Below are 18,619 nucleotides of genomic sequence, written 5' to 3' on the forward strand. Positions count from 1 at the left end.
CCAAAGAGACTCACCAGGTGGAAAATGAGCCAGAGTTTTTATGAGGGCAAGGTCAGAAGGGAGGGCCAAGGGGGACAAGATGGCGGGGGGGCAAGGATGGCCCCTGGTCCAACCTCCTTTTCTGCCCCTTGGGCCCCCGGGACCTCCACTGGCTGGCTGCATGTCTCGGCCAGGCCCCCGTGGAGCCAGTTTGTAGGCAGTCAGCTGAGTTCTGTGGAGCCTCTAGAAGGAAAGCAGCACCCCCACCCCCGCTGCTGCCCCGATTTCTCAGGAGGGGGTGTCCTTGGCCAGAAAGGAGCTGGCTGTGGCGCATGACTCCTCTTGGGGCCCCCGGCTGGGTGGGGCGCGCCTCTGGGTGCAGCAGAGCAGGCTTCGCAGCTCGGAGGAGACGCTGCTGCTGAAGGAGGCGTAGATCCAGGGGTTGGTACAGCTGTTGAGGCTGGCCAGCAGCATGAGCAACACGAAGGGAGGCCCTGTGTGGGGCGGGAATCAGGGCTGGGGCTGAGGGGGCCTCGAGGTCGGCGCACCTGGGCTCGAAGGCCACGCTGGCTGGGTTGAGGGGTGGAGAGGGGTGAAAGTGCACATGCACCAAGATTGGGTGGGCCCCCACAGCCCCAGCCACTGCCACACACCTTCCCGCGGTGCCTCTGGGTCCCACGCGGCCCACAGCTGCACAAGGAAGAAGGGCGCCCAGCACAGCACGTACACTATGACGATCACCAGCGTCATCCTCACGGTCTTGGCCACGGCCGCCGACACCCTGGCTCCCTCAGCAGGACCGCCCGGCCGGCACTCTCGGCGGGGTCCGCTGGCCCTCGGCACCGGCCCTGGCCCCAGGCTGGCATGAATCTCCCGGAAGATGAGCACCTGACAGGCAGCGATACCCAGGGCAGGAGCCACAAACACCATCAGGGCGATCCAGGTGACGTAGGCACGGAGGCCCCAGGGCTCAGCAAAGCGGGCCCAGCAGTCAAGGACCCCGCTGCCATCCACGTCACGCTGGGCAAAGATGAAGAGCTGGGGCAGGCTGAGGAGCAGCGAGAAGGCCCAGGCCAGCAGCACCGGCCGGTTCCAGTGAGTGCCACCCGCGTGGCGGTGTGCCAGCATGGGGCGGCAGATGGCACGGTGGCGGTCCAGCGTCATGGCCAGGATCATGTAGGAGGAGGCATACATGCCCACCATCTGCAGGTACTTGACTGCCCGGCACAGGGCATCGGGCCCACGGAAGCGGTCGGTGGCGTCCCAGGCCAGCTGGGGCAGCACTTGGAACAGAGCTACGGCCAGGTCAGCCAGGCACAGGTGGCCGATGAAGACGTGCATGGGTGCCCAGCGGCCCCGCCGGCCCCGCCGCACCAGGGCCCCCAAAACCAGGCCGTTGCTCAGGGCCACGGCCACGAAGACGGTGGAGAGCAGGGCCAGCTCTGCCTGAGCTAGCAGCGGGTCCCGGGCAGTCCACAGCTCCCCTTTGCTGCCGTTGCCTGCTGGGGTAGGTTGAGAGAGGTGCCGGGGCACAGCTGGGCAGAGGTGGGGGCAGAGGGCCAAGTCAGTGAGTCTATTCTGCCCAGGCACCAGGCCGCTGTCAACCTGGGCCCTCTGTTTCCCTCCAGCCTCCTCCTTCCTGGCTCCTGGCCTTCCAGCACAACACACGTCATCCAGCACCGTCCCCCCACCACACACTGCCTCAAACTGCATGTGGTGGGGAGGAAAGGGCAGCCCCAGGCCCAGGTGAACCAGAGGGCTGGCTCTTTCCAGTGAGGGAGGCGGGCTGAGTTGGGGACGCCGAGGGATGGGAAGCTTACCTGAGGTGGTGGATGCCATGAACATGGCAGGACGTGCAGGAGTCCTGAGCGCCTGGGGGAGACGATGTTGTGAGCTCAGCCTCCCACCCGAGGGGCCAGCCGTGCTGCCCAGAGTCTCTGGATAGGGGTCCTTAGAGCCTTGGCCGGGGTGGGGGGGTGGGGGCCTGTGTGTGTGACTCTGTGTGTGTGTCTGTGAGACTGTGTGTGTGAATCGTGTGTGTGTGTGAGAGAGACACTGTGTGTGTGTGTGAGACTGTGTGTATGTGTGTGTGTTCATTCCCATGGCTGGGTCCTGGGGGGTATGTCTTAGCCTAATCGACGTTGGTGAGGTCTGGCCACTGAGGCAGACTCAGACCTTGTCCCCCATGACTGGGCGGGGGAAGATAGCGCCAGGGGTCATCAGACAGATGGACAAACCCAGCTTAAGACCCATCCAGGCAGCCCATGAGAAGCGAGGCAGACATACAGACCCCCCACAACCTCCTGCCCTGACAGAGGCCCAGAGAGGGAACCGTTGGAGGGCTGGGGGCAGGGTAGGAGGGCTGCTACATCCCCCTTACCTGGCTAGACTCCTGGGCTCCTGGGCAGCTGGGCGGCAGCAGGCGTAAAGGTGGCCCCAGAGCTCAGATCAGCTTTCCATGGGCGGCCCCGCCCCAGCCAGTCCTCTGGGAGTGACCAGCTCAGGAGGGGACTTCCTCCCCCACCTCCATGAGCCTCCTGGCCTCTGGTACCGGGAAGTAGGCTCCTGGCCTCCTCTGCTTCCCTTCCCGGCCCGCCCGAGCCATCCCAGGTCAGTCCCTGGGGCCCCAGGCTGCCCCTGAGAAGGCCCGAGACCTTCTGAGCTGGGCCTGGCTACCCTCCAATACCGCCCCCGCCCCCACCACACACACACACCGCCTTATGACAATGTCGGGTCTGCGGAGCTCTGGGCCATCCCGGAGTTCACTGTGTCTATTTTCAAAGTGGGGTAGCTGTGACCAGAGACGCACTGGCTCAGCGCCACACAGCTTTCTCGTGGCAAAGCCTGACTCCCCTCTGCCAGGACAGGCTCCTCTGGCCCCTCTCCGGGCCTAGGCGAAGCACCCGAGGCTCCTACTAGGCAGAGGGAGGGCTTGTCCCCAGCCAGTGAAGGCCCCTCCCGTCCTCAATTAAGCCTCCCGGAGATGAGGGCCGGAGATGAGGGGTGGGAAGGCGGTGGAGTGAGGTCCTGCCAGCTCCCTCCCCTGAGGTTCTATGGGAGCCCGGACTCCCCCTACCACCTCGCAGCTACCTGTCCGTCTCTGTACCCCACATCCCATCTCCCCCTCCTTGTGCTTCCTCAGCCTCCAGGACCCCCTCCCCTCCAGCCCATCATTTCCCCCCCTCGCCAGCCCTCTCGTGCCACAGGCCCGGCCTCCCTCAGTCCAGGCTGGCCCAGCCCAGCCCCAGGAAGTGGCCTGCGCACTGCACCGCGCGGAGCCTGACTCCAGGCTGATGTTGGCTCTGTCTTCCTGTTTGTCCGTGTTCCTTGTTGACCTGCGAGGTTAGAGACCAAAACGGCCTCTCCCAAACAGGCCCGGGTACAGCCCAGGCCAGGCCTCCTCCTCCTGGCCGGACTCTGGCAGCACCAGTAGGGGGACATTAGGATGGGGGTCCACCCGACCTTATGCACCACACACACCACACACCACATGCCACAAACACCACACACCCACACACACCCACACCACACACCGCGCACAGTACACAGCACATACCCACACAGCACATACATACACCCCCCCACACACACACACCACACAAACCACACTCACACACATCCACACCACATACCCACACCACAAACCCACAGCACACAGAACACACCTACCCACACCACACACCCACACACAGCACACAGGACACACAGTACACAGCACACACCCACACATACCACACACCACACACATCCACACCACATACCCACACCACACTCCCATACCATGCACCCACACACAGCACACAACACACACATTACACAGCAGCACATGCCCACACACAGCACACACCCACACCACACACCCACACACAGCATATCACACGCATCATGTTCAGTATTCATACAGCACACAGTAAACACACACTGCTTGTACACATGCTCCCCTGCCACACCCCCGCAGTACACATGGGTATTTATAATGGTTTTTCCTATTTGAGAGTCGGTTGTAGAATACCAGCACCGCACGTCTGAACACATCAGCCATACCTCCTAACAACAAGAGCATCCTTACTTTCTGCCTGTAACCACATGAGTTTTATTAACCCAGAGGCATAGAAAAAACTTTTCAGCTGCCATCTGGATCTACTAAAAAGGTAGAAAGTGGAGTTCCCAGGTAAGATTATAGAACAGATTTTTCGAAGGAAAACTGTAAGCCACTGGGAAAAATTCACATCACATCACACTCATGGACATGAGTTTGAGCAAATCCCAGGAGAGAGTGGAAGGTAGAGGAGCCTGGCGTGCTGCAGTCCATGGGGTCACAGAGTTGGACACAGCTTAGTGACTGAAACAACACACCACCACTCAGTATGTCTTTCTTCTTGCCTTGTGTCCCTGTGTGCCTCACAGGACCCCAGTCCCCAGGACTCCCCCATCGGCCTAGGAATCTGAGGTACCTGCTTTGCCACTCCCCCGCTGTGTGACTCTGGAGGGCTGTGACCAGCTCTCTGTGACTCAGCTTGCCCCTATGTAAAATGGGAATCCAGTGACTGAAAGTTGAGCCCTGGCTCTAGGACGGGCAGAGACTTGAGCCAGCTGGTGATGAAGTGCCAACCTCATCATCTCCTTACAGGGTTCTCTGCCCAGACCCAAACGGGGCCCCACAGGGCTGGATTCCGGCGGCGAGCTGGCGCAGGGCCGGGGACCATCTCTGCTCCCCATGTTCCTTGTTTCCTGTTGTCAAGAGTCCAGGGAAAGTCACAGGGAAGGCCCCTCCCTCCAGCTTTCTCTGGGTTCCAAGAAGCAAGGGGAGGGATTTGTGTCTACACCAAGGCCAGGGTGTAAAGGGAAGCAAGTGCTGGGGACCTCTGGAAGGGACAGAGAGACCCCGAGGCCAGTGGCTATGACTGGAGAGAGACTCCAGGTGCTCTGCAGGTGCTCTGCCCCTTGAGAGCCTGGGCCGAGTCCTGCTGCCTGCAGCAGAGACCTATGAGAGAGAGACGCCCCAGCAGGCCCCTGCCCCAGCCACCAAGAAAGACTTAGCCATGGAGCTATGCTGATTAGCCTCAGGTGGCCTCAGGCATGGGGCAGAGCTGAGTAGACACCCTCCCCATCCCCTCAAGCCCCTTCCCCAGCACAGCCCCCTCTGCCCTGCCCAGGACTGCATTTGCAGAAAGGTTCTATGTGTGGCCAAGGAGCATGCCCTGAGCTCCCCTGACCCAGTGTCTGAGCAGAAGGCCACAGAAGGCCGCCCCCAGGTACTGGGTGCCAGGGCGGAGGTCAGAGAAGAGGTCAGGGGGACAGGACCCAGATCCTGGGAAGTGCAGTCCTGTGCCAAGTGGTGTGCAGGCAGGCAAAAGGTGATGGTGGTGGTTTTTCAGTTGCTCACTCATGTCCGACTATTTGCCACCCCCTGGACTGCAGCATGCCAGGCCTCCCTGTCAATCACCAATTCCGGGAGCCTGCTCAAACTCATGTCCATCGAATCAGTGATGCCATCCAACCATCTCATCCTCTGTCCTCCCCATCTCCTCCTGCCTTCAATCTTTCCCAGCATCAGGGTCTTTTCCAATGAGCTGACTCTTTGCATCAGGTGGCCAAAGTATTGGAGCTTCAGTATCAGTCCTTCCAATGAATATTCAGAACTGATTTCCTTTAGGATTGACTGGTTGGATCTCCTTGCAGTCCAGGGGACTGTCAAGAGTCTTCCCCAACACCACAGTTCAAAAGCATCCATTCTTTGGCGCTCAGCTTTCTTTATGGTCCAACTCTCACTTTCATATGTGACAATTAGAAAAACCATAGCTTTGGCTAGATGCACCTTTGCTGGTAAAATGATGTCTCTGCTTTTTAACGTGCTGTCTAGGTTGGTCATAGCTTTTCTTCCAAGGTGCAAGTGTCTTTTAATTTCATGGCTACAGTCACCATCTGCAGTGATTTTGGAGCCCAGCAGGAATGGAGACCAAAGGCATTTCTCAGGCCTTGGGAAAGACCCTGGAAGGCTATTTTAGGCATGAGCAAGAAAGAGGAGCCAGCCCAGGACACAAGGAAAGAGTGACAAAAAGCCTGGAGAAAAACCAGGGGAGCAGATGTTCCTGAGGTTAGGAGGGGAGATAGGTACTGTGAGGGAAGGAAAGACAGGAGCCAAGCCAAGGGGAAGCCAGACCTCGGGTCAACTGGAAAAAAATGCACACCTCAAAAGTGAAGTATGTTTTATTCGGCCGACTTTTGGAGGAGTGCATCCCGGGGCACCAGCCTCTCGGAAAGCTCTGAGGGACGGTCCCCAACAGGTAAGGGAAGAGCCAGGATGTATGGGAGTTTTTGCAACTAAAACCGGGTCATGGGAACATCAAAAGATTAGCATCGGCTAAAGAAAGCTAGACAACTCAAGTGACTGCATCCAGTACTTTTCTGTGTGTGGCAAGATGCAGAGGTGCAGGTGACATTCTTTGTCTACACCAGACATGGAGAGAGGGCCTGTAACTGGGCATCCCCCCAGGAGCAGGCATTGCAGACTGCAGCTCCTGCCTGGTAGTGGGAGGAATGCGTAATGTCCCAGCGAGTGAACCAGTATGACAGGGACGAAGCAGGGCCAGGAGTCAGGCTGAGGACACAGATGCCCTGAATCCAAACATGCGGATGTGCTTTTGGGCAAGTGTGTGCTGGGACAATGGAAAGATAGGGTGATCACTCGCCTGAGGTCTGAATGAAAGTGAGCAGGGATTTTGAAAGTGAGACAAGCCCCGTTTGTCCATTGGAGGAGGGTGGGCAATGGAACTTGATGGCTTAGGAGCCCTGTAGGCTCTGAGCTCTCTCCAGGTCCTGGATGAATTTTCAAACATTAAGTCATGAGGTCTTCCCTGGTGGCTCAGGGGTAAAGAATCCACCTGCCCATGCAGGAGACACGCTTTCCATCCCTGATTCGTGAAGATCCCACATGCCTCAGAGCACTTAATACTGTGCGCCACAACTAGTGATCCCGTGTTCTAAAACCCGTGCTCTGCAACAAGAGAAGCCACCACCATGAGAAGCCTGTGCACCCCAACTAGAGAAAAGCCCGTGCAGCAATGAAGACCCAGCACAGCCATAAATACATAAATAAATGCATAATTTTTAAAAATTAATTAAATAATCATTTCGGTCTTACCTCTGCTGGTGGGACCTGCACCCTCGACACTGAAAGCACCGAGTCCTACCCACTCAATGGCCAGGGAATTCCCCAGGAATGACTCTGTAAAATCAGCTCTATTGAAGGATGATTAGCATACAGTAAAATTCATGACTTGCTTCACGAGATCTGACACATAATACAGTTGTGTAAGTGAAAGTGAGAGTTGCTCAGTTGTGTCTGACTCTTTGCAACCCCATGAACTCGTCCGTGGAATTCTCCAGGCCAGAATACTGGAGTGGGTAGCCTTTCCCTTCTCCAGGGGATCTTCCTAACTCAGGGATCAAACCCAGGTCTCCCACATTGTGGGCAGATTCTTTACCAGCTGAGCCGCAAGGGAAGTCTAATACAGTCGTGTAAGCACCGCTATAATTATGATACGGAACTGTTGCGTCACTACAGAAAGCTTCCTCATGGCTCTTTGCGGTCTCCTTCCCCTACCCAGAGCCTGGCATTTTCCTATCCCTATATCTGTGTCTTCCCTAGAACTGTCCACACGTAGAATCCAAGCATGTGCAATATTTCATGTCTGGCTTTTTTCACTCAACAGGATGCCTTTGAGTTCATCTCTATGGCTGTTTGTATCAGGACTTTGTTCTTTCTTGCTAAGAAGCATTCTGTTGTCCAGATGGATCACAAGCAGCTTATTCCATTAATGGTTGATAGACAGGTAGGTTGTTTCCAGTTCGGGGCTTTCATGAATAAGGTGACTCTGAGCCCTTAAGTGCAAGCCTTTCCATGCTTTAGCTTCTCTAGCAGGCAGCCTTAGCCCTGGGACAGCCAGCTCCTGTGATAAATAGGTTTCATTTGATAAGAAAGCAGCAGATTGTTTTCTACATGCCTCGGATTGGTTTGCATTCCCACAAGCACAGTTCCATTTGCTCTCCATCTTCACCAGCCCTTGCTATGATTGGTCATTTTTCTTTAGCCTCTTTCAATTTTAACCATTTCAGTGATATTTTATTCAGGTTTTATTTTGCATTTTCTTTTGACTGATGATGGTGAGAATCTTTTTATATACTTACTTGCCAGTTGTCTATATTCTTTGGTGAAGAATATAGAATATAGAATTCTTTGGTTCAATCTTTGGCACTTTTTAAAAGTTTTCTCTCATTTTCTTTCCATTTTGTGTGTATTTTGGTTACAAGTCCTCCAACAGAAAGGTTTTGCAAATAGTTTCTCCCGCCCTGTGGCAAATGGTTTTCTAAGTTTGACAAAGTCTAATTTTATATTTTTTTTTTCTATCATGGTTTGGGTTTTTGTGTCCTCTTCAAAAGTTCTTTGAATAATTCACTGTCGCAGAGATATTCTTCTATGAGTTCTTCTAGGTGTATATTTCTAGCTCCTAGAGTTAAGTCTATGATTCATTTCAAGTTAAATCTTGTGCATAGTATGAGGTAAAAGTCTGGGTTCCTCGTTTCTGTGTGGATACAAATTTGTGCTAGAACCAGTGGTTCAGAAGACTGTCCTTTTCATCTTGAATTACCTTGCACCTTTCCTGAAAATTGATCACATGCGTGTAGGTCTTATTTTTTCTGGACTCGCAATTCTATTCCTTTGATTTCTATGCCTATCCTTATACCTTAAACCAAGGCTGGCTACACTGCCTATTTTTAAAAAATTATGTATGTCTTTATTTATTGTGTGGCTGTGCTGGATTTTGATTGCTGCTTGGGCTTTTTTCTAGTTGCAGAGAATGGGGGCTACTTTCCAGTTGCTGTTCATAGTCTTCTCATCGTGGTCATTTCTCTAGTTGGGGAGCACGGGCTCTAGGGTACGAGGGCTTCAGTAGTTGCAGGTCCAGGCTCTAGACTACAGGCTCAATAGATATGGCAGAAGTGTTTAGGTGCTCCTAGACAAGCATGATCCTCCTGAACCAGGGATCGAACGCGTATCTCCTGCATTGGCAGGCAGACTCTACCACTGAGCCACTAGGGAAACCCAAGGCTATGCTATCTTGACTCCTCTAGAGTGATAGTAATTTATTTTTTTGGATCATACTGGACAGCTTGTGAGGATCTTACTTCCCTGATAAAGGATCAAACCCGTGCCCTCTGTGGTGAAAGCTCAGAGTCCTAACCCCTGGACTGCCAGAAAATTCCCTATTGTAAGTCTTGAAATCAGATTGCATAAATCTTGTAAATTTGTTCTTTCTCAAAATCTTTTTGGCTAGTGTAGGTAATTTGCATTTCCATGTAAAATTTAAAATCAGCTTGTCTGTTTCTACCAAAAAATTAAAAAAGCCTGCCAGGATTTTAATTGCTATTACATTGAATCTGTAGATAAATCTGGGGAGAATTGGCATCGTAACAGTAACAAGTCTTTCAACCCAAGAATGTGGTGTTTCTTTCCATTTATTTAAGTTTCTTTAGTTTCTCTCAGCAATATTTTGTCGTTTTTGATATACAGGTTTTACACATATGTTAAGTTATCCCTAAGTGTTCACATTTTTGATGCTATTGTAAATGGTAGTTTTAAACTTCAATTTCTGATTGCTGTTAGTTTATAAAAATACTAATGATTTTTGGATATTAACTGTTTATCCTGCAACTTTGCTAAACACTTATTGGTTCTACTGGTTTTTGCAGATTTCTTAGAACTTTTTCTTACATAGCCATTCATGTTCTTTCTGAATCAAGACAGTCTTACTTTTTTTTTTTTTCTCCTGATCTGTATGCCTTTTATTCCCTTTTCGTGCCTTACTGCACTTGTTAGGGCCTCCAGTGCAGTGAAGGGTGAAAGTGATAAGAGCAAACAGCCTTGCCTTGTTCCTGATCATAAGGGAAAAGCAATCTGTCACCATTAAATATGACAGTAACTGTGGGTTTTTCATAGACACTTTATCATGCTGAGGCAGTTTTCCTCTCTTCCTAGTTTACTGAAAGTTTTTTTTATCATGAGTGGGTGTGGAATTGTATCAAATGTTTTCTTGCAGCTATTGAGATGATCACGTGATTTTTTTTTAATTGTTGCTTTGTTAATATGGTCAATTACACTGACTGATTTTCAGCTGTTGAAGCAAACTGTCTCCTTTTTTGGCCATGATGTGTTATCTTTTTACATATTGCTAGATACGATTTGCTAAATTGTAAAAAAAAAATTTTGCCTCACAGCTTGTAGGATCTTAGTTCCCTGACCTAGGACCTTGGCAGTGAGAGCATGAGTCCTAACCACTGAAATGCCAGGGAATTCCCTGAGTTGCTAAAATTTTGATTAGTACTTTTACATCATGTGTGTTCATGAGTGATACTGCTCTGTAGTTTGCTCTTCATGTAATGTTTTCCGTTTTGGTATAAAGATAATGCTTACCTTGTAAACTGAGTTAGGAAGTGTTCCCTCCTCTCCGATTTTCTGGAAGAGTTCATGGTGAATTGGTGTTATTTCTTCCATAACATTTGGTACAATTTGCCAGGGAAGCCATACAAGCTTGGAGTTTTCTTTGTGAGAATGATTTTTGCTACAAACTCAACTCCTTTACGGAGAAGGCAATGGCACCCCACTCCAGTACTCTTGCCTGGAAAATCCCATGGACGGAGGAGCCTGGTAGGCTGCAGTCCATGGGGTCGCTGAGAGTTGGACACGACTCAGTGACTTCACTTTCACTTTTCACTTTCATGCATTGGAGAAGGAAATGGCAACCCACTCCAGTGTTCTTGCTTGGAGAATCCCAGGGATGGCGGAGCCTGGTGGGCTGCCGTCTATGGGGTCACACAGAGTCGGACACAACTGAAGCAACTTAGCAGTAGCAACTCCTTTAATGACTATAGGGTTAGTCAGGTTATTTATTTCTTTTTTAATGAAATTTGATAGTTTGTATATTTCATAGAATTCCTCCATTTCATCTAATTATTGCCATATGTTTTATACAACATTCCCTTAATATCTTTTTAATGTTTATAAGATCTGCATTGATGGCCCCTCCTTCATTTTTGATATTGGTAATTTATATCTTGTCTCCATTTTTCCTGAGCGGACTGGCTAGAGGTTTATCAATTTCATTAATCTTTTCAAAGATAAGCTTTTGGTTTCATATATTTACTATATTATTTTTCTGTTTTCTAGTTTATTTATTTCTGATCTTTATTATTTTCTCCCTTTTACCCAATTTTTATTTAGTTTACTCTCATTGCTAGAGGGAATGCTGCCCAATTTATCAGTTGCCTAATAAAGCCAATTAGATCTTCAAATTCACTTTCTGAATTTTTTAATAGTATACACATAGATCAATGAAAAAAATTAAAAACCTAAGACTATATCTATGTGAAATGTTATATGTAATTTATATACATACATTTATTATAAAGATAGTATTATAAATCAGTTGGTAAAAGACGAATTATTGAATGAAGGATACTGGGGAAACTGGAAAGTGATCAGAAAAAATATTTATTTGGGTCACTACCTCACCCTTTACAGCAAAAGAAATTCCAGACAGAGGAAAGGTTGGAATGTGACAGCAAGGAGATCAAATGAGTCAATCCTACTGGAAATCAATCCCGAATATTCACTGGAAGGACTGTTGCTGAAGCTGAAACTCCAATACTTTGCCCACCTGATATGAAGAGCTGACTCATTAAAAAAGACCCTGATGCTGGGAAAAATTGAAGGCAGGAGGACAAGTGTGCCATTGAGGATAAGATGGTTGGATGGCATCACTGACTCAATGGACATGGGTTTGAGCAAACTCCAGGAGATACTGGAGGACAGGGAAGCCTGGAGTGCTTTAATCCATGGGATTGCAAACAGTCAGATACTGAACAATACTAGAAGAAAACATGGGAGAATTTTTCTCTCTTGCTGTGGATAAGCCATCCTCATTATAGTAAAACAAACACACAGATAGATAAAACAAGAAGCTATAAAAGAAAATACAAATAAATTCTAGGTTTCCCCCCAGTTTTATTGACTTGAAATTGTAAATATTTAGGTATACTGAGTGATATTTTGATGTACATATTCATCACCCCATCAGTTCCCTTTTTAAATTTTTTTTGGTGGTGGTGAGAGCCCTTGAGATCTACTCTCTTAGCAGAGTTCAAGTATACTATCATGCCATACATTAGGTCTCCAGAACTTATTGAACTTATAACTGAAAATGTGTACCCTTTTCCAACATCTTCCCATTTCAGCTGGCTCACAATCTTTAGTACTCACTCACCATTCTCTGTTACTACGTGTTCCACTTTTTGGATTCTATGTATAAGTGAGATCATTTGTCTCTCTGTATTATTTCACTTAAATTCATTAAGTCCAACTATTTAACAATTTTTCAAAATTCCTGTACAGAAAATAAGTCATAAGAGAAAGAACAAAATTGATTTGGGACTTTTCTCCTTTTCTAATATAAATAGTTAATGTTGCACATTTTCCTCTAATCACTTATTTAATTGAATTCCCAATTTATGATATGTGATGTCTTTAGTTTTATTCAATTACAAATATTTTCTACTTTAACTTGTGATTTCTCCTTCAATCCATGGGTTACTTAGAAGCATATATTTTTTTTCATTTCCAAATAGAAATTTCCTTGTGATCAGAAATCCTGCTTTGTGTGATTTCTATCTTGTGTGACTTATTGAGGCTTGCTCTATTGCCCAGCAAGTTGTCTCTGTGGGTGAATGTTACATATGTATTTGAGAAGAATGTGTATACTCTTGTTGTCAGGTGTAGTCGTCCATAAATATCAGTTAGGTCACTCTGGTTGATAGTGTTGTTCAAATCTTCTTTAGCTTAACGATTTTTTTTTTTTACTATTTATTTTGTCAGTTACTGAGAAAGGAATAGGAAAGTCTCCAACTATGTTTTTAAATTTGTCTATTTTCAGATCAGTTTGGTGCTGTCAATTTTTTTTTTCCATGTACTTGGGAACTCTGTTATAGGGTGCTTACATATTTAAAATGATTATATCTTCTTGATGATTTGTCCTTTTTCCATTATGAAATATTCCTCTTTACCTCAGGTAATATTCCTTGTCTACTCTATCTGATGTTAATGTAGCCATACTGACTTTTTTACATTCATTGTTTTGCATGGTGTATCTTTTCCTGTCCTTTTACTTGCAACTTCTCTGTGTCTTTGTGCATGTAAATAGCACAGAGCTATTTTATCTAGCCTGATGTTCCCTGCCTTTTAACTGGTGTTTGTGGCAGATTGTGTTTTTCAAAGGTAGCCGCAACAATATTTTCCATCCCACATGCTCTTCTGGAACCTTTCCATTTTCCCATCAAGAGGTGGGATTTAATCCTCTCCCTATAATCTGGGCAGACTTGTGACTTATTTCTAATCAAGATGATATGTTAAAAGTGGTGCTACTTGATTTCCAAGGCTAGATCAGGAAAGGCAATGCAGCCTTTAGCTACCACGTGATCAGTCCAAGTACCCTGAAGCTGCCATGCTATGAAGAGGCCCAAGGTAGCCCTTGACGGAGAAACCACATGAAAATGCTCTGAGACGACAAGAAGATGGAAAGAAAGGTACCTGACCAGCTCTAAGCTGCCGCAGCTGAAGCCACTGTCTAATGACAACCGTGTGAAAGACCTTCAGTCAGAACTGCCCAGTTGAGCCCTTATCACATCTTTTTCTGAAAAAAAAAAAAAACAAAAAAAAACCAAAACTGTGGAATCACTGGATAATATGATCCTCCTTTGTTTAGCTTTTCGAGGAATGCCTATCCCATTTACTTGACTCACAGAAACCATTCACAATAAGAAAATGATTTTAACTATTTAAAAACACTAGAGGAGGGAGGTGGGAGGGGGGTTCAGGATAGGGAACACATGTACACCCATGGCTGATTCATGTCAATGTATGGCAAAAACCACCACAATATTGTAAAGTAATTAGCCTCCAATTAAAATAAATAAATTAATTAAAAAAATAGAAACACTAAATTTTGGAACGATTTGTTACACAACAGCAGTAACAGGAATAGTTTTAGTATATTTGGTCCATTGATATTTTACCAAAATTATTGATATCTTTGGGTCGATCATCTCAATGTTTGATTTCTATTTGTTCCATCCTTTTTTCTTCTTTTTCTCCTTCTCTCCCCCCTTCTTCGGGGGGAGAGGACAAACTGGATTTTGTCAGTATTTCATCTTATTTACTGCCTTGGTAGTTCTTAATATTTGGTGTTATTTTAAAAATTGTTGCTCTAGAGACTACCATTTGTTTCTTTGGTTTAGCACACTCTACCCTCAAAAAAATAATTCTACTACTTTATAAACAATGTAAGACTGTTACAGCAGTATTCCAATTCCTTCAGTCCCAACTTTTGTGTTCTGGTTGTTATATAATTATTTTCACACACAACATACAAAAAGATAACTCTACCTTCCATTGTTATTATTTTTACTTCAAAGAGTAAAATAGTCATATTTTAACTCTTTCTGGTCTTTTTCATTCCTTTCTTCAGTCTGATATAATTTATCTTCCATTTGGGGATGCAACTTTATTTTGTCCTAATTTGTGTAGGATATATTCGCTGGATATGGAATCCCAGATTAATTTTTTTTTCTTTTTTCCCTAGCATTTGAAGGTGTTGTTTCATTACTCTCTGGCCTCCATTTGTTTTTAGATTAGGAGTCTGCTATCACTCTTAGTATTCCTCTGGATATAGTATGTCTTTTCTTCTCTGACTGCTTTCAAGGTTTTAAAGAAATTTTGTTTTTTAGCAGTTTGACTATGAAGTGCCTAGGGGGTATTGGAATTATGATAAATACATTATTATGTTAAAGTCTCTGTCTGGTAATTATAACCTCTAGGCCATCTATGAGTCTGGTTTCATTATTTCTTTTCTTTTGATGATGGATCCTATTTCCTTGCTTTTCTACATGTATCTTTTTTAAAAAGAAATGAATGCCAGACATTGTATGTAATAGAACAGTAGGGAGTATAATAAATAACATTTATGCCCTATATCCTGAGAAAACCATAATTCAAAAGGACTCATGCTCCCCAGTGTTCATTGTAGCACTATTGACAATAGCCAGGACATAGAAGGGCTTCTCTGGTGGCTCAGATGGTAAAGAACCTGCCTGCAATGCAGGAGACCCAGGTTTGATCTCTGAGTCAGGAAGATGCCCTGGAGAAGGGAATGGCTACCTACTCCAATACTCTTGCCTGGAGAATTCCATGGACAGAGGAGCCTGGCAGGACATAGAGACAATCTAAATGTTTATTGAGAGATGAATGGATAAAGAAGATGTAGTACATATATACAATGGAATATTTGCCATAAAAAGGAACAATGTTGGGTCATTTGTGGAGATGTGGATGGACCTAGAGTCTGTCATACAGAGTGAGGTAAGTCTGAAAGAGAAAAACAAATATCATATATTAACACATATATATGGAATCTAGAAAAATGCTATGATGAACCTATTTGCAAGGGACAGGTAGAGACACAGATGTAGACATGTGGACACAGGGGGAGATGGGGAGGGTGAGATGAATTGGAAGATGGGGATTAACATATATACACTACCATGTAGAAAGAGACATCTAGCGGGAGGCCTCTGTACAACACAGGAAGCTCAGCTCACTGCTCTGTGATGACCTAAAGGGGTGGGATGGGGGTGGGGTAGGACGGAGGTCCTAGAGGGAGGGGATTTATGCACACATATAGCTGACAGAATGGAAACCACAATTACTAAAAACTAACCTGATCACTTGGATCACAACCTTGTCTAACTCAATGAAACTATGAGCCATGTCATGTAAGGCCACCCAAGATGGATGGGTCATGGTGGAGAGTTCTGACAAAATATGCTACACTGGAGAAGGGAATGGCAAACTGCTTCAATATTCTTGCCTTGAGAACCCCATGCACAGTATGAAAAGGCAAAAAGATAGGACACTAAAAGATGAACACCCCAGGTCAGTACGTGCCCAATATGCTACTGGAGATCAGTGGAGAAATAACTCCAGAAAGCATGAGAGGCTGAGCCAAAGAGAAAACAACACCCAGCTGTGGATGTGACTGGTGATGGAAGTAAAGTTCCATGCTGTAAAGAGCAATATTGCATAGGAACCTGGAATGATAGGTCCATGAATTAAAGTAAATTGGAAGTGGTCAAACAGGAGATGGCAAGAGTGAACATCGACATTTTAGGAATCAGTGAACTAAAATGGACCAGAATGGGTGAATTTAATTCAGATGACCATTGTATTTACTACTGTGGGCAAGAATCCCTTAGAAGAGATGCATAGCCCTCATAGTCAACAAAAGAGTCCAAAACGCAATACTTGGATGCAATCCCCAAAACGACAGAATGATCTCTGTTCTTTTCCAAGGCAACCCATTCACTATCACGGTAATCCAAGTCTATGCCCCAACCAGTAACGCTGAAGAAGCTGAAGTTGAACGGTTCTATGAAGATATACAATACCTTCTAGAATTAACACACCAAAAAAGATATCCTTTTCATCATAGGGGACTGGAATGCAAAAGGAGGAAGTCAAGAGATACTTGGAGTAACAGGCAAGTTTGGCCTTGGAGTACAAAATGAAGCAGGACAAAGGCTAACAGAGTTTTGCAAAGAGAACGCACTGGTCATAGCAAACACTGTCTTCCAACAACACAAAAGATGACTCTACACATTGACATCACCAGATGATCAACACCCAAATCACATTGATTATATTCTTTGCAGCCGAAGATGGAGAAGCTCTATACAGTCAGCAAAAACAAGACTGGGAGCTGACTGTGGCTCATATCATAAACTCTTTATTGCAAAATCCAGATGTAAATTGAAGAAAGTAGGGAAAACCACTAGACCATTCAAAAAGAAAGTAAAGAAGTAAGTGAAGTCACTCAGTCGAGTCTGACTCTTTGCAACCCCATGAACTGTAGCATGCCAGGCTCCTCTGTCCATGGAATTTTCCAGACAAGGATACTGGAGTGGGTTGCCATTTCCTCCTCCAGGGGATCTTCCCTACCCAGGGATTGAACCAGAGTCTCCCGCACTGCAGGCAGCCTCTTTACTGTCTGAGCCACCAGGGAAGTAGGTATGACCTAAATCAAATCCCTTACAATTATACAGTGGAAGTGACAAATAGATTCAAGGGATTAGATCTGATAGACAGAGTGCCTGAAGAACTATGGACAGTTTGCAACATTGTGCAGGAGGCAGTGATCAAGACCATCCCCAAGAAAAAGAAATGGAAAAAGGCAAAATGGTTGTCTGAGGAGGTCTTACAAATAGCTGAGAATAGAAGAGAAACAAAAGGCAAAGGAAAAAAGGAAAGATATAAACGCAGAGTTCCAAAGAATAGCAAGGAGAGATAAGAAAGGCTTCCTAAGTGAGCAATGTAAAGAAATAGAGAACAATAGACTGGGAAGGACTAGAGATCTCTTCAGAAAAATTAGAGATACCAAGGAGATATCATGCAAAGATGGGCACAGTAAAGGACAGAAATGATATGGGCCTAACAGAAGCAGAAGATATTAAAAAGAGGTGGCAAGAATACACAGAAGAACTATACAAAAAAAGATCTTGATGACCCAGATAACCACAATGGTGTAATCATTCACCTAGAGCCAGACATCCTGGAGTGTGAAGTCAAGTGGGCCTTAGAAAGCATCACTAAGAACAAAGCTAGTGGAGGTCATGGAATTCCAGCTGAGCTATTTCAAATTCTAAAAGATGATGCTGTGAAAGTGCTCCACTCAATCTGCCAGCAAATTTGGAACACTCAGCAATGGCCACAGGAATGCAAAAGGTCAGTTTTCATCCCAATCCCAAAGAAAGGCAATGCCAAAAAATGTTCAAACTACCGCACAATTGTACTCATCTCACATGCTAGCAAAGTAATGCTCAAAATTCTCCAAGCCAGGCTTCAACAGTACGTGAACTGAAAACTTCGAGATGTTCAAGATGGATTTACAAAAAGCAGAGGAACCAGAGATCAGATTGCCAACATCTGCTGGACTATAGAAAAAGCAAGAGAATTCCAGAAAAACATCTGCTTCTACTTTATTGACTATGCCAAAGCCTTTGACTATGTGGATCACAATAAACTGTGGGAAATTCTTCAAGAAATGGGAATACCAGACCACCTTACCTGCCTCCTAAGAAGTCTGTATGCAGGTCAAGAAGAAACAGAACCAGACATGGGACAATGGACTTGTTCAAAATTAGGAAAAGAGTACATCAAGGCTATATATTGTCACCCTGCTTATTTAACTTATATGCAGAGTACACCATGAGAAATGCCAGACTGGATGAAGCACAAATTGGAATCAAGATTGCAGGGAGAAATATCAATAACCTTAGATATGCAAATGGCATCACCCTTATGGCAGAAAGTGAAGAGGAACTAAAGAGCCTCTTGATAAAAGTGAAAGTGAGTGAGTGAAGTCGCTCAGTCGTGTCCGACTCTTTGCGACCCCATGGACTGTAGCTTACAAGGCTCCTCTGTCCATGGGGTTTTCCAGGCAATAGTACTGGAGTAGATTGCCATTTCCTTCTCCAG

At 46.2% G+C, this 18,619-nt stretch overlaps 1 protein-coding gene across 4 annotated transcripts; it reads right to left on the reverse strand.

Annotated features, from left to right (window-relative positions):
- Positions 1-18: 18 nt before the first annotated feature.
- Positions 19-3,299, reverse strand: AVPR2 (arginine vasopressin receptor 2). 4 transcript variants are annotated; one of them, XM_070291902.1, is made up of 4 exons: positions 2,360-3,299; positions 1,800-1,851; positions 633-1,514; positions 19-473 (listed from the first exon to the last, which is right to left on the reverse strand). In XM_070291902.1, the coding sequence occupies exons 2-4, from the start codon at positions 1,822-1,824 to the stop codon at positions 268-270; spliced, it is 1,113 nt and encodes a 370-aa protein (XP_070148003.1). In that variant the 5' UTR covers positions 1,825-1,851; positions 2,360-3,299; the 3' UTR covers positions 19-267. The 4 variants fall into 4 exon arrangements, with proteins under 4 accessions (XP_070148003.1, XP_070148004.1, XP_070148002.1 ...); XM_070291903.1 differs by having other exon boundaries at positions 633-1,481; positions 2,360-3,143; XM_070291901.1 differs by lacking the exon at positions 2,360-3,299 and having other exon boundaries at positions 633-1,481; positions 1,800-2,165.
- Between the last annotated feature and the right edge of the window lie 15,320 nt (positions 3,300-18,619).

Source organism: Ovis canadensis, chromosome X (genome assembly GCF_042477335.2).
Source record: "Ovis canadensis isolate MfBH-ARS-UI-01 breed Bighorn chromosome X, ARS-UI_OviCan_v2, whole genome shotgun sequence".
NCBI classification, from domain to species: domain Eukaryota; kingdom Metazoa; phylum Chordata; class Mammalia; order Artiodactyla; family Bovidae; genus Ovis; species Ovis canadensis.